The sequence below is a fragment of the Cupressus sempervirens genome, chromosome 7, assembly GCF_028749045.1.
Source record: "Cupressus sempervirens isolate cs-2001-9-10 chromosome 7, ASM2874904v1, whole genome shotgun sequence".
NCBI classification, from domain to species: domain Eukaryota; kingdom Viridiplantae; phylum Streptophyta; class Pinopsida; order Cupressales; family Cupressaceae; genus Cupressus; species Cupressus sempervirens.
The window spans coordinates 626,453,179-626,475,387 of NC_143124.1; the positions used below are offsets into that span (position 1 = coordinate 626,453,179).

Consider the following 22,209-nt stretch of genomic DNA (forward strand, 5'->3'; position numbering starts at 1 on the left):
ATACTAAAGACCATAGTATATATTTGAATCTGCTGTGCCTGATTCGATCTTTATATTCCTGCTATTATTCTTGGTGCTGTGTCTGATTATTGCCTTAGGCATGTGTGTCCTTGTATTGGAGCAGGTTGATACCCCCCTCTTACAGGCTTGTAAAGAGGCTCTTTGAGTGCTGCAAATATAAGCTACTCTCTTCCTTTAATACCTTTCCAAGTGGTCATGATATGAGGAGTTGGATCTCCTCTACCATGTCTCTTTCAACAACTTAACTAATCATACCCTTAATCTTAATTAGCCTTTCTTTATTGACAATATCAATGACTCAACTAATCAGCTTTTTGATAGATCTAGCTGAAAGAAAGCTAAAAAAGCTACAGATAACTAAATATTTACAATAGATTACCATTAAGTAATAATAGACGATTATCTATTATCGTAATATTAATTTGGTAGCTTCAGTTGGATAAACCATTAGACTAGACTGATATATATATATATAGTTAAATAATTAATTGTTATATTAATTAAATAATATTGAAAAAGACATATCCATGGGACACGTTTCTCCATGTGTTTTTCACAATATAAGAGAGAGATCGCTGCTCTTGGAAAACATATACCGAAGAGGCAATGATAATACATACGCAACAATCCTTAGAAAATCAACATGGTATCAGAGCAGGCTGCAAATGCATCAATGAGCCATGGAGAAAAGTGGGGAATATACCACCATAAAACATATGGGAAAGAGCGACGATTAGTATTTGGCAGAATACAGTAAACCAGCACACGAAAAATAGATGACCATAAGAGCATAATGTACTAATCATCGATGGAGGTATATTAAGGTGATTGCGTGGTAGTGTTTGTTGGTTGTGGGAAAGTTGTGGATGTCTCCATTTCTTTAGTAAAAGGGGATTCCAGGAGAGTCAAACACATCTATATACTCTGTTGGTGCATCAACTCCTACAAATCTGCCAACTCCTTCAATTCCTCTCATCACCTGCACAATTGCTACCATCAACACCAGCGTGGCCATACTTTTCTTTTGTCCATCTTTTTGCGTAAAACCCAATGCAAGAAAAGCGTGATGTATGAAGAAATATAAAATGCACAAGTCAGGGAGTCCTGTCTGACATGGGGCAAAGAACCAAAGCAAGGCCGTGCATTTTGCGTAGCATGGATTTACTTTGACTGAAGGCTTGTTGACTAGACGATCTAGAGAAAAGCTACACTGCGGGATCACTGGTCAATAACGAGATTCTTGGAAAACTCTAGCTTACCAAAGTCACATTATTCATATTTAAAGACAATGTGTCTTTAAGTCACCGCTATAGAGAACTCGATTGCTTTTCCTGTTGATTTAGGAGTGGAAAGCAATCAATGTTGAAGATGCGAGTAGCATTAGTAAGAAAGAAAATTTAGAGCTAGAACATTATGGTTTGCTGGTAGTCTCCTTCACAGGCCTGTGGACTTGATAATACATATATGTTACAAATTCACCAATCAACCAAGCCTGTTCACTTGTGTTGGCACCAAGGTTTTAGCAGCAAAGATGACATGGAATAAATTTTATTAAAGGGTGAGTTTGATAGTAGAAGGTGACACGGATGCCACCAAAACATAAGTGGTATGTAAGTACATAGGCAGGTATGAAACAAAGCAGAGTTTATAATAAGAACAATCTCTCATAATACAAAAGTAAAATACAATACTGCCAGCAAAAAGGGAATCGTGTGAGGGATAGTACTTGCAAAGGCTTATTATCCCATTCTCGCGAAACATAAACATAAACATAACCAAGGTATGTGAAAATTTAACTGTCAATTTATATTTATATCTTATAATTCATGGCATCAGCCATGTAACCCTCTGAACCTTAACTTTTAAATTGAATAAATATTAACATATAATTGAGTTGTATATATAAACATATTAAAGTGTATGCTAAGAGGTTATATATATTACAGTGATTTTCAAGCTTGCATTGAAAATCTATATGCAATCCTAATTAAGGATATTAGTCAATCTCTTGTTACAATCTTTAAGAGAATAAGCTAACATCAATATGGGAGAGATGGAGTAAAATGGTACACCCTATGAACTATGGTTTGGGCACTCACCTTCAACGAGTTACTTCAAAGTGTTTGGAAGCAAATTTTACATTAAATGAGACAAATATCAAGGGTAGTTTGAACCAAAGAGTGGTGAAGGTATATTTTTGGGATACTTTACCAAAATCGAAACCTAAAACCTCACAAATAGGAAAGTTCCAAGATCAGTAAGGATATGTATTTCCAATAACTTGTGGGGAAAATCCCAAGTTGGGTACAAACTACAAACATACAATCTCAATGCTCTGAGGAAGCCTACTTGTAAATTAGTGTCCCGCACCCTTTGCCATGAAAATTCCCCGTCCTTAAGTGTCACATGGTTAAGGGGTGAAATTGCGCTTTACGTGTTAATTGTTAAAGTGTATTATGAATTGATCATCATTTCTTACAATAAATCTGATTTAGAGTCATGAGTTAAAATTACTAAAATCATAATTAATGCTAACATTCTTATTTGTATTTCTATATGTACTATAAGAGCTATTTGCCTCGATCTTTTATGAGGATGTTCTTGCCGGCCAAAGAGGATTGATATCAGATTCAGAGGGAGTCTTGACACTTCGTCAAAAGCATCACTGGATGAGGAGCTCAAAATATTGATATTTAAAGGGAGTTTGAAAGTCCTTGTGTATGATTTTATAATTTTATAGGCCCACCCCTTGTGTACATCATGAGGAAGTGACAACTTCCGAATGATTATCACTCGTAACAGTTAATGTAAGGTGACAATTTTTCAATAACTTAATCTTCTATTATGCTGGACATCTTATGATGTCTAAGACAGATGGTGACAGATGATAACTTGCATGGCGGATTAAGTTCCTTATATAGACCATGGCCTTATATTATAATAGACATAATGTCTAAAACATACCATGATAGATGGTAACTTGCATGGTGGATTAAGTTCCTTAAATAGACCATGGCCTTCTATTGTAATAGACATCTTATGATGGCTCAAACAGATCATTATAGATTATATCTTGCATGGTGGATTAAGTTCCTTAAACAGACCATGGTCATTCCTATGGTAAGTATCATTGAAGATAACTATGAGCATACCCTGTGAACATTTTTGAGAACTTGGTGAATCTCATGCAACTTGACATTCAGGCGGTTGTTACTCTTGATATCATGAGATGATATCTAAATGGTGGATATCTTCTGATCAAAGATATTCTTAAAACTTGCCATTCTTGATTCACTTTGAGGCAATATATTGTGTTTATCCTCCCTAGCTAAGAGGGAGTGTTAATTTGGTAGCTTTAGTTGGATAAACCATTAGACTAAACTGATGATGTGTGTGTGTGTGTGTGTGTGTGTAATTAATTGTTATATTAATTATATAATATTGAAAAGACATGTCCCATGAAGGGACATGTTTCTCCATGTGTTATGTTTCTACATGTGTTGTTCGCAATATAAGAGAGAGATCGTTGCTCTTGGAAAACATATACTGAAGAGGCAATGTTAATACATTTGCAGGGATCCTCAAAAAATCAACATAATGACCTGCTTTTACTGGTTGATATTGCTATTGATTTAATTAGAAATTGCAGAACTACAAACATGAACACTGTGATATAATTAAAGGGATTGGTTCCTCAGATGGCCTTTGATGACCCCATCTCTAGCCCGCATCTCTTTGTGGTTCTCTTAAATGCTCATTTTCTGATCTTAAGAGTTGTCTACCAAATTTTGGGCAAGGAATTCGTTAACAATTCTGAGTGATATAGAGTCCCTAGTGATATTCCATCTATGTTCATAGCCATGGGAGGTCTGGCCAAACCCAACAAGTCTAATCTGAATATACTCTACAAGCGGCTTTTTAAAGCCAAGTATTTAGCAATTATTGATAAAGTTTTTGCCAATATGCAGAATGGAATGAATATCTATCGATCTTGTCACTATGATCTACCCTCAAATAGTCAATATCTAATTCACCTTTATCCATTGGTATCAACATTTGGTACTTCCTGACTCATTAAATGGCTCCCTATTGTGAGAAGGAATGTTACTTTCCTACTTATTTATTTTCATGTTCGACCGGCATCTAGAGACAATTGGATGGAAGAGTACATACATGAAGATCATTTGAATGCATGGGAGACTAATCGGCTCTTGAGCCCTGATTTGCTGGAGCTTCCTATCTTGGAGCCTGAAGAATCTACTAAAGACGAGGAGCCTCAGTCTCCTCTCTTGATGCCAAAGGAAGCTGACGTTCTTTAAATCCCTATTGTTTTAAGAGATAATAAGATATAGAATCATCCTACATGATTAGATGGATCCACATTTAATAAAAGATTGATTTTAAAAACAGGAGTGGAATTTTTCAATAGGATTCCTATAAGGAGAGTTACTATATATCATAATCCATAGTTTCTATGAACATATTGCTATGATTTGATTAATCTTGATATAGAAAACTCTAATTATGTTACTAGATTCAGGACTCCTACTCTACTTGCTTAAGTTTACTAATAATAGTGTTCTAATCTAAAAGGGTTGGATGGACATGCGATCGTAGATAGATTTTACTGTGTTTAATCACCTTGATGATGCCTTAGTGAAAAATACTAATATATAGTTCTTTCTGTCAGATTTTACATAATTAACTTTTCTAATCATTAAGATTTAATCTAATGTGCATTTAAAAAAATGAGTTATATCATTTTAGGCAGGGTTACTAAAGTTCTGAATTGACAACTTAATTTGGATCTATTGTCACAACCGAGCTGTTATGATTTTTGATGGGATTTTCTGTTAGATGAGAAAATCTAGAATACGGTTATATTAAATCTAATTCCATATCCCCATTCATACAGCCTTTTTCTGCTTAGCCATGAGAATTTTTGTTAAATTAAGCCTCTTTGAGAAATACAAAACAGAGTAAGAGTTTTATAATTTTCTTAAATGAGATAAATTCACGATCCAAACCATGACAACGCAGTACATACTATATGTATATATTATGTTTGTATTTATATACCAAGAGTACAATGTGTATACTACTAGCGTTGTAATACTGCTATATCATAAAAGGCTAGCGTCTTATGTAAGCCATAAGAGTAGAGATAAGAAATTTTATACTATGAAGATGCCAGCATACATATAAGTCTATGCTAAAAAAAATTATACAATGAAGATGCCAGCTAAAAGAACCAGATAACAACAGCAGATATATTTTATTAGATGTCCTCGGAATATTTACATAAGATCAGATAAAGACGCAAAAAGGCCCACCACAACAAAATCTTACCCAAGAAACTACAAGGTAGCCCACATACTTAGATACAGTCAGATATAATTTGCCTGAAAGAAGCAAAAACGACAGAGGAAGCCTAGATAAACTCTTGCCCTACCAGAAGGGGACAAGAACCAAAAACTGGACCTGCAGCCATACTATGACATAATATCGAGTAAAAACATCCAGCCCAGGATTATTATGTTTGATCTTCAACTTTCCAAAAGACCATAATGAGATCATAAATCTCTTTGATATCAATTACCTTTGCTTATGGAGACAACAGGAAGGCCGTTTTCTTCCGGCTGGATTTCTTGAAATTTGGCAGAGAGAAATCTAGCTTGTTCAGATCAGAAAAGTCAATACCAGGCTCAATGTAGGAGTCGAAGATTATGAGGTAATTAAGGAGCCAATCTATGCATTGATCTTCCACAATGCCCCTCCACCTAAGCAGAAATGCAATGCTCGATTTCATCTTTGGTCATTCCTTGTTGAAGCGAGTCTGGTCCCTAATGTGTAGAATGTGATGCCTAGGCACAATGGCATGAATGAATCTGCCAGGGGGTTAAGACATGTAATCTTCAGCATAGGGGATTTTCAGATTCCTATCAATACTAAGAACTGCCTATTCCAGCCCTTCTAACCAAGTCGGATCAAACAAATTGTGGCATAACTATATGATGTCCCAATGAGCAATCTAGTCATTAGCCAAGCATGATATGAAGATGCTTAGGATGGAGCTATTGGTGCATCAGGTAAAGTCATAGTTAAAGGTATTCTCCCCTAAAACTCTAATAATGGCTACCCTGGTCATGTCATCTATAGGGTTAAAGAGCCTATTCCAATGTTCTGGCTTCACAAAGCCCTAAAAAGCCATCGTTCTAACTTCCATATTATGAAACAAATTGATAGCAAACTCCATCCTAACACACTGATCTACTTCTTTAATACACCTAGCGCTGCTTTGGGCCGATATGCTAGAGGTTGAAATTTGGGAAAACAAGGATTACTTGTCTAAATATAGTTGCACTCTAGAAGCCCTTGGAATAATCTAGAATCTAGATAATGCTGAGATCATTGAGCGGTATGTTGTGCTTGTTTCATGAGTAATTAATGCCTATTAATATCCCGAACTTAGAATGTGCAATAGGCTATATCGTTTAATGATTAAATCTTACTGTCCTCGGTCCCTTAAATGATTAATTCAATGACTATGTTATTGTCTAGCGAAATTTTTAGGATAACTTTAATTAGGGTTGCTAGTAAATTGAGTTTGGCTTGGGCTTTTTTGCTCCTTATCCTTAGAATTGAGATAAATTAATATATATGTTATGGGTCGAAGGGGTTCTTGTATTTCGAATACTTTGTGATTAAGGTCAATGATATGTCTTTGTAAAGGTAGCTTGGATAATTTAATTAGTTAAATACAATTGTTATCATAGATACCTTTCTTAACATAGATGATCAATTTGAATTAGGATATATAACTGGGAATCAAGGTACTAAATTGATATCTTCACCAATCACTTTGTTATTAGCTAATTGATCAATTGCTTTGTTCCCCTCTCGATATATGTGTTGGAATCTGGTTTCTTCGAACTTGTCTATAAGGGGTAAAACTGTTTTCCAATTTGGAATTAATGCTCCATTATCTACATGTATGATACAACCTGTTCCTACCTTGCATGGATTCCCTTTCGAGGCTCCATCAAAGTTGAGCTTTGTCCATCCTATTGGAGATGGTTCCCACTTAATTTCCTTTCGTGTTTGTAGCTTCTTCTTGGTATATAATAATGGAGGGTTGACAAGATTAGTCCAATTTTTCTTCATCTCCGCATCCCATTCTGAAAATGATCCTTCTTCTAGATCTATTTTTCTTAGATAATTGTTCATCACTTCTAGTATGCTTGCCTCTATTAAGGAGTGAAGGGATATCCATGTTCAAATTATTGAAAATTCTCCTATTCCTTTCCTTCTATATTTCCCATATTAGAATACATGGCAAAATATTCCATAATTAATTATATACTTTTTTCTTATTGTAATTAGGCCAACTTTTTAGGTGGTTTTCTAAATTTTCGTGAGAAGGAGCAAACCAATTTAATTTTTGCCTAAGCCACTCCCAACATTTCGTAGAGTAAGTACATTGATATAACAAATGTTTTGTATTCTCTAAGTTGTCTTTACATAATATACATCTTGATGGGCCTTCGAAACCCAATTTTGTGAATCTATCACAAGTAATATCCTCTTTTGTATGGCAGCCCATAAAAAGATTCCTACTTTGGGCAAGCATGTTGGATCCCAACATAGATTAAGGGGAATATAGGTTTCCTCCCAATTGTTAGTGTTGTTTAAGATCTCATAGCCTTTTCTAGCACTATATTTCCCATCTTTCGAAGGAGCCCATATTAATGTATCATGTCTATTTTTATAGGAGACTAATCTTTGTTTCAAAAAATTTGTGAACTCCTCTATTTCTGCCTGAGAGAGACCGCTTTCTTCTAAGGATCTTCATTCCCATGTTGGATCTCCATTCACTACTTTAATATGTCTATAATTAGATACTTGTTTTCCCCCAAAGTTGTGTTAGAGTGTTTTTTGATATTTCTTGTTAAGTTGTAGATATTAGGAAAGGGAAGACCATCCCAAGAATCTTACCAAAAAAGAGCCTCCTCCCCTTTCCCAATGTCCCAGGTTATGTTATTACTAATGATCAGTCGACATTTTAACATAAAGTTCCATGTACAAGACCCTTTCGAGGGGGTTTTGACCCAAAGAAAATGAGATAGGCTCATCTTCTCCCAAATATTTATGATAAAAGGTTTTTGCCCATTTACTATCTTTTTCTTGGTACATACACCAAATAAACTTTGTTCTAAAGGCTTCATTTTGCCAACTTAAATTTTTTATTCCTTAATCTCCTAGTTCTTTAGGTCTGCATATGTTTTCCCATTTGATTAAGGTTGGTTTCTTATTCTCCTTCGCACTGTTCCAAAGAAAAAATGTTTGCTCTCAAATTTCTTATTAATACCTTTAGGGAGAATAAGGCAAGAAATTTGATATGAGGGTATGGCAGAGAGAACAGCTTTGATTTTCGTAGCTCTTCCTACTTTGGTTAACCACTTCCCTTTCCAATTATTTATATGAATATCAATTCTATCTAAAATCAGGTCCTAGGCTTTAGGATTTCTAGTTTTCTTTTCTAGTTGAAAACCTAAATACTTGCATGGAAATGAGCCCTTCTTATATCCCATCACATTGCAATGCTAGCATAGTGTTAATAAAAAAGATTTCAGATTTTTCAGCGTTTACCTTCTGCCCTAATGCTTCCATAAACTCTTGAATAATTTGATTGAAGTTTTAAGCTTCTTCTAAGGAACTTTTTCTAGGTGATTGTGTCATCTGCAAATTGCTGGTGGATTATATTAGGGATGTTCTCTGTTACTGTTATTCCTTTAGCCTTTCCTTCTTCCTAAGATTTTTTTATAGCTCTTCCAAAAGCTTCCACCATTATAATAAATATGAAGAATGAAATAGGATCTCCTTGTCTAATTCCTCTTGAGATGTTGAAAAAAGCCTTCCGAAGTACCATTTATTAGGAGTAATATTTTAGGAGTGGAAATACAGGTAAAGATGAGATTTACCCATTAATGTGAAAATCCAAAAGCTTATAGGGACTTACATAAAAATCTCCAATTCTACCATATCGTAAGCTTTTTGAATGTTTAGTTTCATGAGCATGCATGCTTCTTTATTGCATTGGGCTGAATGAATAGTTTCTTGAATAATAATAATACCATCTAGAATGTTGAATATGGTAGCTGCAACAAAGATCTTTATCTTTGGAAATAAGGACGTCATTACCATTATTATTTCCATCAGTTGAAAAGAACACTTATGTTTAAATTATAATATTAAATGTAATGATATGTGTCATTCTCATGCATTGAGGCATGAATATTTGAGGAGTTATAATTAATTATAGAAGTTATGGGAATCTCAAGAGACCTTCAGTTATAATGTGAAGAGTCTCTCATATTGTTACATATTTGCATCAAGCAAAGGATATTGTACACTTGAACATTTCATTATCAACAAATGATATTTTTGTTGTGTCGTTGGGTTTTTCCCTTCATTCTAGAAGGGTTTTCCCAAGATATTTCTAGTGTTCTCTATTTCACTTTTGTCTCTTTCTTATTATTGGTTATCTTCACTGATTTTTGGGCTCTAGTTTTAACATGGTGTTAGAGCCTAGTTGGATACCAACAATCAAAATGTGGCTGCAACATGTGAAATTATGGAAATCATTCTTATTATTGTGGGAAGTGCATATACGTTAAGCATAATGCTTTTCAAGTGATAGAGGCAATGATCGTTGTAGCAAGAACAATATCTGGTCGAGTGAAATGCTAGCATTTGTGAATATTCGAATGCAAATCGCAGGCAAAGGATTTACTTTGGGGTGGTTTTTGCTTGTTTCTGTGAAATCTTATTTTATTAAGTCTTTACTATTTTCATTTGCCATTATTCCTCTTTATGTGTCACGCTCGCTACTCTGGTCATTGTCAATTCTATCTAGATCTTTGGTTGTTTCAAAATGGCATCGAATGAAATCAAGTTTTTTTTTTTTTAAACTCTAGAAGAGTTAAAAATCCTAGAGCATACCTCGATCTCTTGGCTTGATTAAAATTTTCACTATTCATAACAATAGCTTTTCATATGTCTTGTTGTTTAGTGTTCTTCATGTCCCTTTTGTCGAGACTTCTTTTGCGTCTTTGGATTTTCTCTTTTTTTGTCAGCAATGGCTCCTCTTCATTATTGCCAAGTGTTTTCTCTATTCCCTCTCTTGGCAATCAACGTCTTTTAATATTTTCTATTCATCAATTCTTGGGAGTTCATATGTTATTGCTTTTTTGTATGGGTGATTTCAGTGAAGCATGATATACAGATACTAGATTGAGTATTGCTGAAATGACATCATATACATTTTGATATTATCATCCTGGCTGTGGCAGTCTTTCAGATTCCTGTTTTTTTCTTGGTTGATGTTAAGTTTTGGGATTACGTATTGTCCAGGAGTTCATATTGAGATTGCACTTCCATAAGAGTTAGAGATATACATTTTTCCTTGTGTTCTTTATATTCAAAAGGTCGTGGGCATTGTCATAAATTTGGCAGCATAGAGGCATCTTGACTCTGTTTTAGAATTGGTGTTTTCTCTGTCATTTCTTTTTTGGGTGCTTCATCAGCGGTGATGATCGTGCTCACTACATGATGTGGGGAGCGATTGTACTTTAGAGTTGTCTTTATCAAAGTTATCTTCGGGCATTTGCATTTTTGTTCAGTTTGATTTCATAATGTGGGAGGTGATTGTACTTTAGAGTTGTCTTTATCAAAGTTATCTTCGGCCATTTGCATTTTTGTTCAGTATTGATTTCATAAGGTGTAACACTAATTCTTTTCATACCTCAACATTAGTTTTTTTCTTAATGTGCGTGCTAGCCCAGCAATTCCAGTGACCAAGTAATGGTCAATATGATCTCAATATCATCGCCAGATGAGAGGCATTATATTGGAAGCCCAATGGTGGTCAAATATCAAAGAAATATGGAAACGATCATATAGTGTCTCTTTTGTGAGAGGCCAACACATAAAGTCATCGTTTTTCTCTGTGTTATCTTTATTCATGTTCGAATTGTTGTTTTGTATGGGGTGAATCATCTGCACTGATTGTCGCATTTGTATCAAGCTGCTCATCAGTGTGTTGCGAGGGATGATATTTTATTATCATAAAGATAAGTTTTTATGATTTTTAAATAACTGGATGCAACAAGAAAAGCAATGATTTAGAGAGAGATGTTTTAGCTTCAAAGGGAGGCTTCATTATTAAGAGGAGCGTATGCAATCACCTTCATTCATATATATGCTTGTAATGTTTATGGTATTTGAAAATTTTGAGACTTAAATGGAACTAAGTCTTGTTTTTATGCATATTTCTATTCTTGTGTAAATAAATGAGATTGTTAGATCAGCTATAATAACTCTTTCACTATGCGATAGTGAACATCATGTTGAGAGAGTCCATGATGTCATCACGTTGAGAGATTTCATGATGGGAGTTGAATGTCATGTTGAAAGATTCCATGATAGTTCACATTGAGAGAGTCTGTAATTAAAGGCTTAGCTATGGGTCTTACAAATCATTTCATGTTGAGTGATTCCATGAATATGAGAAATTGTTACAAGTTTTCATGTTGAGTGATTCCATGAATATGAGTATTTGTTACAGGTTTTCATGTTGAGTGATTCCATGAATATGAGTGATTGTTACAGGTTTTCATAAATCTTATAGGATATATGGGATGAGATTTTATTATTGACATTTTGGTTGCAGTCTTGTGTGATTATTTAGCTAAAGATCTCTCTCTGGCTAAGAGGGAGTGTTGAATGTGGTAGCTGCGTAGAGATCTTTATCTCTGGAAATAAGGACGTTATTACCATTATTATTACCATCAGTTGAAAAGAACACTTATGTTTAAATTATAATATTAAATGTAATGACATGTGTCATTCACATGCATTGAGGCATGATAATTTGAAGAGTTATTATTAATTATAGGAGTTGTGGGAATCTCAATAGACCTTTGGTTATAATGTGAAGAGTTTCTCTTATTGTTACATATTTGCATCAAGCGAATGATATTGTACACTTGAACATTTCATTATCAATAAATAATATTTTTGTTGTGTGGTTGGGTTTTTCCCTTCATTCTAGAAGGGTTTTCCTAAGATATTTCTAGTGTTCTTTGTTTCAGTTTTGTCTCTTTCCTATTACTAGTTATTTTCATTGATTTTTGGGCTCTAGTCTTAACATAGAATTGATCTTCCAAGAACAAAACCTGTCTGCTCTTCCAATATGAGTTTGGGAAGAACTCTTTTTAATCCGAGTGCCAAAGCTTTTGATAAGATTTTATAGATGGTATTACAAAGCACCATACGTCTAAAATGACTTGGTTCTTCATAATCCATTTTTTTGGGAATGAGAGTTAGGAAAGTATGATTGATTTCTGCTAACAATGAACCAGCATTTCTTGTTGCTTCTATTGCCTTCCATAAATCCTTGCCGATTATATCCCAACATTTTTTAAAGAAGAAGACCTTAAAACCATCTGGGCCTAGTGATTTATCCGGATTCATTTTAAATAGGGTTGTTTTAACTTCATCCATTGTAAAAGGTTTATTTAGCATTTTATTGTCTTCATTCATGATGATTTTAGGGATAATACCAAGCATCTTCTTTTGTGTTGTCCCATTAGAACTCTCATAATTATTAAGAACATTTTTATAGTATTCTACCAATATTTCAACTATTCTTTTTGGTTCTTCTTCGATAATTCCCTAAGTATTTCTATTTTAGCAATTCTATTGATATTTAGGTTATTTAGTGTGCTATTATGGAAGAATTTAGTATTTCAATCCCCTTCTAATAACTATGTCTCTCTTGATTTTTGTTTCCAAAATATTTCTTCTTTAGCTAATATGTTTTCATGTTTTCCTAATAGTTCTGTCTTTTAAATATGTGTCGTTATCCATGCCATATCTTATTATTTCTTCATTTAGTTTCTTAAGTTCTTCTTCGTTGTCTAGTTTTTCTTTTAAAATGTATATTATTCCATTTTAGAATGTTTTCTTTGAGCCTTTTTAGTTTTGACACAAAACAATACATTTTGGAACCTTAGAATGACAACTCATTCCACCATTTTTGTTCTCCATGAATTTATCGTCTAAAACCCACATTTTTTACATTTGAAAGGGTTTCTGGAAGGTTTAACTAAGTCCAAAAATTCTAGTCTAACTACATAATGATCTGAACATGCGTGGGGTAGAATATGAGCTGGAAAAGTTAAAATCCAACATGTTGAGGTCACCTTTAAATAAGAATCTATCTTATCTTTCTGCTATGTTGCAAAAAACCTAATCTTCTATTGGTCCAAGTAAAAAAACCATTGTCGGTAGCAATATCCATAAAGTTATTAGTTTCCAACCACTCCCTAAAGTCTATAGTTGCTTGAGAAACAATCTGAGATCCCTCATAATTTTCCTCCATGCTTAAAATTGCATTAAAATCCCCTCCTAGTAGAAAGTTCTCCCTTGGGTTATCCAACCACTCCCTAAAGTCTATAATTGCTTGAGAAACAATTTGAGATCCCTCATATTTTTCCTCCATGCTTAAAATTGTATTTAAATCCCCTCCTCGTAGGAAGTTCTCCCTTGGGTTATCTTCTATGAATCTGCTAATTTCCATCCATAATTCTTTTTTGTCTATTGTTTGTGTAGGTCCATAGACATTGATGAGTGTTAACTGGATATTGTGTCTAAAGCTCTTAATTTTTCCTCCCATCCAGTTTCTCGTTGAAATTAATTTACTGAATTCAATTTTTCTTGGGTTCCATATAATCCCGATTCCTCCTGAGGCACCATTTGACTCTATTAAATTTGTTTTCCAATTTCTTAATTTCTTTTCCAATTTAGCTCATTCTTTATTTAGTTTGGGCTCTTGGATTAGTTTAATTCAAATTCAAATAAGGTTAAATTGTGCTTTAGTAAGCGCTTTTTACTAATGACATTTAGAGCCCCAGTGTTCCATGTTGTGATCCTTGTTGCTCCGTGGGAAGGAACTTCCCCTTCCCTATATTCAGAACCTCATTGATCTTTTTCTGATTTTTTGCTTGCCATCTTGCATTTCTTAATTCTTTGAGACTTTCTTCCTCGCTTCATCTTCTGTTAGTCACAATTTAGGACCTTAAGACCTCTCTGATTCATTGAAATACCTAGATTATTTGTGTTCCCTTGAATATTTTCCTTAATTGATGGGGATAGTTCTTCCCCTATTCTTTCTTTTTCATCTTTCAATTCTTGGACTATCTGTTCTCCAATGTCTGTTTCAAGGGTATCTGATGTAATTCCTTCTGTTTGTTGACTTTCCTCTTCAAAGTTCTTATCATCTTCTACGTCCTACTCAAGGGCATCTAGAACTCCAAATTCTTCCCAAGTTTGACTGTTTTCAAGTTCATACCCTTTTTCTGGTGTTGCTGCTTTAAAGTTTTCTTGATCATTTGATTATGTTAATCTTATTTTATTTACTTTAGACTCAACTTCTACTGGAATGTAGAGGTTTTCATTATTATTCTTATATTCCTTTCTCTGTTTCGCTTCATGATCTACATCTTCAAAGGGATCCTTGCCATTATTTGGTGTTTGCCAAAATTTTAGTGTTCTTTTCTTGGCTCTTTTCCGGATAGTGACGTTGCTCCAATGCTCTGATGTGGCTGAAGGGATATTTGATAATAGATATTGGCAATCTTTACTGAGACCTGGTGTATGCTCTACTTGTTGAACCTTGCTTGTTGAATCCAAATCCACAACTTCTAGACTATGATCTTCCAACAGTTCTTCATTAGTGTTTCTATTTTCCTTTCTGATTTCTTGTCTGGACATTTTCTCATTTGTTAATTGTGCATTGTTGTTAGCCAGAGTTATGTCTGAGTATTGGTTAGTTAAAACTTTGTATGTTTCTGAAAAACCATCACTTAGATCTCAATTGTATTTTCCACAATCCTTCAGAAAATCTGCAGGGTTTTCTGAGTTTTGTGTCTCCTCATCATGATTATCATCTAATGCTCTGTCCTCAAATCTGCAGTTGATTTATTTCATGTTATAGAGATTTGTTTGACAGAACTAAGAAGCAATATGTAGTAGTGTCTATTAGACTTTTTGTTAAATTTTTTAATTTTAGAATTTTTTTGTTGTTACTTTATGTATATTAAAACTTATTTATTAAAAAAAAAATTTCATATTATATTAAATTCTTTCGACTTTTTTCTTCATGTACTGGAACTTGATTTTGAATAAGATGTTTCTTATGAGCTGAATATCCTAATGATATTTGATCATATATATCATTCTGGGTTAGAAGCAAATCATGTGATAATTTCTGAAAACTTTTCAGACTGGAGTTTAAGTTGTAAAGAAGGTTCTTATTACCCTGACATAGATTACACTGATTACGGACGCTTATTCAGTTGACAATATCATCCTTGATCTTATTGTGCTCACTCTCTTTCCAGTTCTCCAGATCCCCCAGTTCTGTCATGCTGATTTGCAGAGAAATTCCTTCTACATGTTTATTTTGGTCATCTGATACCACAAATTTTCCTTCTGCAGTGTTTCGATCCGGACGCTGGTTTGTTATATATGTATCTACCCCTCTTTTTCTCTGGTTCATTAGTTTTCTCATTATTCGACCCCTTACTTAGTCTGTATGTTTTATTTAGAGTATTTTTAAGGTTTTTAGTTCTTTCTATCTGTTCCGATGTTCTATTAGAGTTGATAACAATGATATTTTTTATTTCTCCAACGTGTCTATTAGCAGTAAGATTATAATTGGATCTATTAGTGATGATCTTTTTGGTTTAAGTTTCCTTACACCCAGGCTCTGTATTAATGAGAAAGCTGATATTGTTAGATTTGTTAAGGTTATTATCTATTCCTATCAGATTACCTAGATCTAGACCTATTTTATATAGGATCTGACAATGGTCTAATTCAGGTGGAATACTTTTGCATTCATACCATATGGGAACTTCAATTTTTTCTAAACTTTGATCGCTGAAGTTAGGTTCTCATGTTATAAATTTTAACGAATATCCTTTATAGAGTATATATGATGCATCGATCAGTTCATTTCTAATTTCTAAAATTTGACAATGTAAATACAACAAATAATTTGAATACACAGAGATACTTACCTGCTCCTTGCAATAATCCTTTAACCATTCCAAAATTCAAATACACCAAATTCTTGACAATCCTTCCGTCTGTTTTCAGTATCTTCATTACTGATAATTAAGATGTCTTTATAAGAGTTTTGCTCTGATTTGGATGGATTTTTGCTTGAATTGCAGGTAAATTGTGACTGAATGTCGCTTGAATCATTGTGAATGGGATAATTACCAATTAATTTCTTATGAGGAGGGATATATGCTTGAAGGCAATTGGTAAGGAAGTTAAGATTGATAGGATTAGGGATCATGCTTGAATAAGCTATGGATTTCTTAGCACCGATAGGTATGCTATTTGCTATAGATATTTTTTAAGGCTTAATCAAGCCACGGTTAATGCTTTGATCTATTGAGGATGAAATATAAGATTTCGGCATCAAGAGAGAGCTAGAGTTAAGTGCATATTTGGTACAGGCAAAAACCGCTTCTTGCTTGCCAATACGTTTGTCCTTAGTAAGTCCTATACTAACTGGTTGATGAATCAGATCTACATTAATCTTGCCTTCCTATTTACCTAATTTTTGACACATTTTGATTTCTTACCTGAAACCATCCCTCTGATTTTTCTAGATCGCAGCTCAGTTTACTTTTCACCTTGTTGGCTTCTTTGCTTTTAATATTATGCGATCTGACCAGCGATTGGAAGGTACACTTGTGATTCTTGTTATTTAATGATGGATTCTCCTTACCAGGCCTCTGGAACGGATTTCGCTTGGTGTTTTTATCAGAGCTTTGGATTTCTTCAAGATCTGCTTTCCTCAGATCGGGAACCCTCTGCTCTAAATATACAATTTGCCCTGGCCTATATCTTTTTTGTTTTTGCTGATGATGTATTCCTGCCATTTTCTAAATTAGAGTTTCGAGCATCTTCGCATTTAAGATCTGTATCTTCAGAAAGGAGACTGTTTAGGATATCAAAGCTGTTTGTTGTGGAGAAAAGGGAATGGTGAGCATATTTTGTTTTCAACAAGTGAGCTTCCTGCTTTTTCACCCAGTCTGCTGCTTTTCGTAGCAGAACCATTTTTTTTAATTAAGGTCTGTAACTTTAACCGGAAAAGGCAATAATAAAAAAATAATTTGAATATATATATATATGACAGTCATCTATGTTCATGTTGATTATGCTGGTCTGCACTACTTGGCAAATGAGTTTCAGATTTGCTTCATTAATTGAGGATCTTCAGCAAATCTGAGAAGTTCGACTGTATTAAGGTCTGTAACTTTAACTGGAAAAGGCAATAATAAATAAATAATTTGAATGCTGGGCTTTTCCTCCAAGAGGGAGGTTTCCCAGGGTACTTGTTGTGTTCTTGTGTTCTTACATTTTGTCAATTTAGATATTCTGTCATCTATATCTGATCACTAAAATTAACAACGCATTCACACACACATACATACAAAAAACACAAAAACACAAATAACAAAGGCAAAAAGCAACAGTGATCACAGTTATAGCAGAACAGTCCAATGCAGCCATTCAAGTTTTCCAGGGCCCATGATTATTTTATGCATTGTTTAAGTAATTACTAGTTTGCAATCCTTTTGTATTCCTAAATTTGAAGGTTGGATCTAGAAGGAAAGTAAAAGGGGAAGCGAAATGAAACATGCAGCCACAAGGCGAGTAGTTATTAGATAGTAGCTGCATAACTTGAGTCCCCCCTCTCCATCTACAATTGGTTTTGTCGGGAGAGGTGTCTCACCTTGCATCCTAATGATCCACATATGTTTATTATTTTGCCCTCACAAAATTAAAAGGACATCCCCACTTTAAGGTACCATTGGCCTCATGTTGTCTATCTGTAACTTTAACTGGAAAAGGCAATAATAAATAAATAGTTTGAATATATATATATGACCACAGTAATCTATGTTCAAGTTGATTATGGTGGTCTGAACTACTTGGCGAATGAGTTTCAGATTTGCTTCATTAGTCGAGGATCTCAAGCAAATCTGAGATGTTCGATTGTATTAAGGTCTGTAACTTTAACTGGAAAAGGCAACAATAAATAAATAATTTGAATGCTGGATTTTTCCTCCAAGAGGGAGGTTTCCCAGGGTACTTATTGTGTTCTTGCGTTCTTACATTTTATCAATTTAGATATTCTGTCATTTATATCCGATCACTAAAATTAACAACACACACACACACACACACATGTTTGTGTGTGTGTGTATTATTTCATGCTGAAGATATGACACCAAAACACAAAAAACAAAGGCAAATAGAAACAGTGATCACAGTTATAGCAGAACAGTCCAATGCAGCCATTCAAGTTATTTCAGGGCCCAAGATTATTTTATGCATTGTTTAAGTAATTACTGGATTACAATCCTTTTGTATTCCTAAATTTGAAGGTTGGATCCAAAAGGAAAGTAAAAGGGAAGCAAAATGAAACATGCAGACACAAAGCAAATAGTTATTAGATAGTAGCTGCATAACTTGAGTCCCCCCTCTCCATCTACAATTGGTTTTGCCGGGAGAGGTGTCTCGCCTTGCATCCTAATGATCCACATATGTTTATTATTTTGCCCTCACACAATTAAAAGGACATCACCACTTTAAGGTATCATTTGCCTCATGTTGTCTATCTTGTAATGTGTGTCAGAAGTTGTAAAAGAATCTGGTGTCATCATGATGTATAAAACGTCTTTTGATGTTGAAAGATGAGAATTGTGTGAGATAGATTCTGACACATAAGAAGACGTAAGAGGGGGTTAACATTAGAATCTTGACCAACACTAAGATAGTCTTCAACACATCATGAAACATCTTTGAATGGATTTTAATATGCCAAATGGAGCCCCTATTTTAAGAGAAAAACTAATATAATTTAAAACAAGTCATCACAAGGTGTAGGCATCAGCTATATCTAATCTATTAAGCAACTCATGGAGTGTGCCATAGAAATTTGGGCTAAATATGGCACCACTTCAATGTCGTTGCTTTGGCCCGTGATTTTGGTAAATCACAATCAGCTTTTATGGTTTGAATTTTGCCTGTTTATTGAGTGCCTTGGTAAAATATCATAGTGTATTTTGCACGACCATTAATGTGCTAAAATAACTTCAGCTTCACATGTTGGTGATAGTCCTGTGATGACATTTCCCTGACTATTGTATTCCGATTAATTATTTGTTGCTGCGATATTGGTCTATGCTCTGTACTGTGAGATTTTTGCTTGAAAGGTCATTGTCTTGTGTATATCACTATGTTACGATTCTATGTCTTGTTCTTCCTGTTACTGTAAAATTAAACTTATTCGGCACATTTTCTCTCCTCCAAGAGCAGTGTTGGAAGTGTTTTCACACCTTTGACTCTATTTTTTAGCTATTCCAGTATTTCAAGAGAAGAGTCCAAATTATACATTATGCTTACAGAGAAATTACCTGGGACCACCAGAATCTTTGAAAAAAAAAACAGTAAACAGCTATATGAGACATGTTGTAAAAGAACAGTTTTCTGAGAGTTTTACTTTTAACAGTGAGCATCTACCTGGAACCATGGTGTAACAGAACAGTTCTCCAGGATTTTTTGTTCAAATAGACTTTTCTCTCATTTAGTAATCAAACCGAAAAAATAAGTCAAGTTTACCCTGGATATGGCAATTTTACTTTGAAAAAAGTTTTCTGTTTATAAAATAGTGGTAAAAACTGCAGTTTGAGAAGAGAAAGATTCACAAAAACAAGGAGAATTAGTTTGAGGTTCGGCTAATAAAAATGTCTTTTGATTACTCGTCAGCGAATCCAAGGACCACTAACCATTTCCAGCAGCCCGAAGACAAGCGACCAGCTTTTGTTTTTCAACCGAACAGCTATGAGATGCATCACAGCCTGGCGGATACAACGAGTTCTTGCCGTGATCCTTATCCTTACCCTCGCCTGCTTTGAGTGGAGTTTTGTCCTTTTCTGGATCTGGAACTGAGTCATCTTTCTTCTTAATCGGTGCAACATCTTTATCTGGTGGGGAAGAGCGCGTTCCATTATCGGGGGTTTCCTTGCTTGAAGGTTTAGCATTCACCGGTGGAGTAGTGCCATTATGGGCACCCTGACTTTTTTCTGGGACTACATTCGTTCCATTCTTAGATCCCTCCGGAATTTTCTCTCCGCTTGATGATGTATCGTTACCCTTTGGACTAGCGTTTGCGGTAGCTGTATTTTTAGGGGGAGTAGTCACACTTGCATTGTTGGCATCCTTTCTTTCATTGGGAACGTTAGCAACCGCGTGCTTACCTCCCTCCCCCTGCTCCTGCCCATGCCCCTGCGCCCGGCTGCAGTATGAGGTTAAAGAATACAGCGATTCAAAACCCTAAAAACACAAAGACGGAGAAAGACCAGTATAAAAATGGGAAATTTTGTTTTACCTTAGAGAGGGGATTGCTGCTATTGTGTCCATCAGCCAAGCGTCGAGTGCTTGACCCCGCCACAACCGCCGATCCAGCCACTAATATAATAACAATAACATATAAAAAACGCAGTGCCACACCCCCGCGTAGGGAAATTTTCAATATCCCCATCGATTTCAGCCCAATCGAGGAACTATGGAATCAATAAAATCATCTGCGAATACATTTTCCTACTTTTAAGAAAACCTCTTAGAAATTGCATTTTCCTGCCAATTCCTTCTATGCAGATACGAACTTGTCAATTCTACAAATTGCGAACGAATGAATGTCAACGCGACATAAACATACGGTGGTAAAAAAATTATTGCTTGTCGTAGAGAGAACAGATATCGTGAGCACAGAGGATGACCGAAAGAACCTATGGGGCGGGCTTCAAGACTCGCTGTTTTCTTGCATTGAGCGAAGATATCCCGTCAACGTGCTCTTACCTTCTCCCAAACAAATATTCTTGTCTTGCATACTTTTGACTTGTTCGATTCCTGGCAGAGTTATTTCGCTGTTGCATAGATTTTTGAGAAGTTTTAGAGTGAAATGAATGAATGGGAGATTTCAGTAATGTTCTTTTGGTTGAAGCAGGTAATTTACCGTGTCAATTCAAAAAACAAACAATTCGCTAACTTCAATTTTTATTGTTAGTTTTGTTGTAGTATTTAAATTGTTTTTTTAGTACGTAGGCTAAGTATTATTGTGTCTTACTCACATTCACTTGTTATTAATTTATTTCTATTTTACCAATAAAAATTCATTTCATTCTATATTTTCCTATAAATATTAAGTTTATGAAGAAATACATGTCAATTTTTTAACTTTACAATTTATATATATATTAATTTTCTAGTTTTTAATTGGATGAATGGATTGAATTTGTAGGAAGTCTAAAATAACATTTGTTATTTATTTTGTTCAAAGTGATTTTTGAACACTTCAATTATTGTATATGGATTTTAGAATAGAAAACTATATAGTATAATAATATAATCAATTATTTATATTTCTTATTTTCTAGAACTATTATAGATAGTTTGCTTGATTATAAAGAAATACATTGAAATTTATTTTTTTTTAATATTTTAATCATTTACTTTAATTATTTATTACAAATTCTTCAACTTTTGTTTGAAAGATTTATAATATTTTATTATATTAAAAATTTTAATACCAATTATTAAATGTTTTATATTGTATTTATTTCATTCATCCACTACTAATATTTAATAAATAGTTCTTTCAATTATCATTATTTAAATTTTGATATTATATTATAAAATTTCAAAAATAATATATTATAAAATAAAAGTGAATACATTTTTTTTCAAATTTTGTAGCATAGTATACAAAAAGTATTGTTTCAATTATTATATTTAATAATATATTGTCAAAGTATTAAAATTAGTATTCAACTTATTTCTTATGTATTATAATGTGTGAATCTTATGTGAATTAATGTGTTGGTTACAAAAATTGATGTTTCTTAATTTGAACAATTTGCCACAACTACATGATTGTACAAAATCAATTATATATAAAATTATGAAAGTACACATTAATATATTTGATACATATAATAAATATATAATAAAATTACAACTAAATTTATATCAAAACTA

The 22,209-nt window shown here is 34.0% G+C and overlaps 1 protein-coding gene across 2 annotated transcripts in view; it reads right to left on the reverse strand.

The window, feature by feature from the left end:
- LOC149548255 (uncharacterized) overlaps nucleotides 1-21,176 on the reverse strand; it is a 39,768-nt gene extending 18,592 nt beyond the window's left edge. The window contains exons 1-3 of one of the 2 annotated variants that reach the window (XM_089792316.1): nucleotides 20,891-21,036; nucleotides 20,561-20,756; nucleotides 19,959-20,457 (exon numbers count right to left, since the gene is read on the reverse strand). In XM_089792316.1, the coding sequence (XP_089648442.1) occupies nucleotides 19,959-20,457; nucleotides 20,561-20,713 (652 nt within the window). In that variant the 5' untranslated portion in view covers nucleotides 20,714-20,756; nucleotides 20,891-21,036. Of the gene's footprint in view, nucleotides 1-19,958; nucleotides 20,468-20,560 lie in introns of both variants that reach the window. The other variant, XM_089792317.1, reaches the window with a different exon arrangement.
- Nucleotides 21,177-22,209: the final 1,033 nt, after the last annotated feature.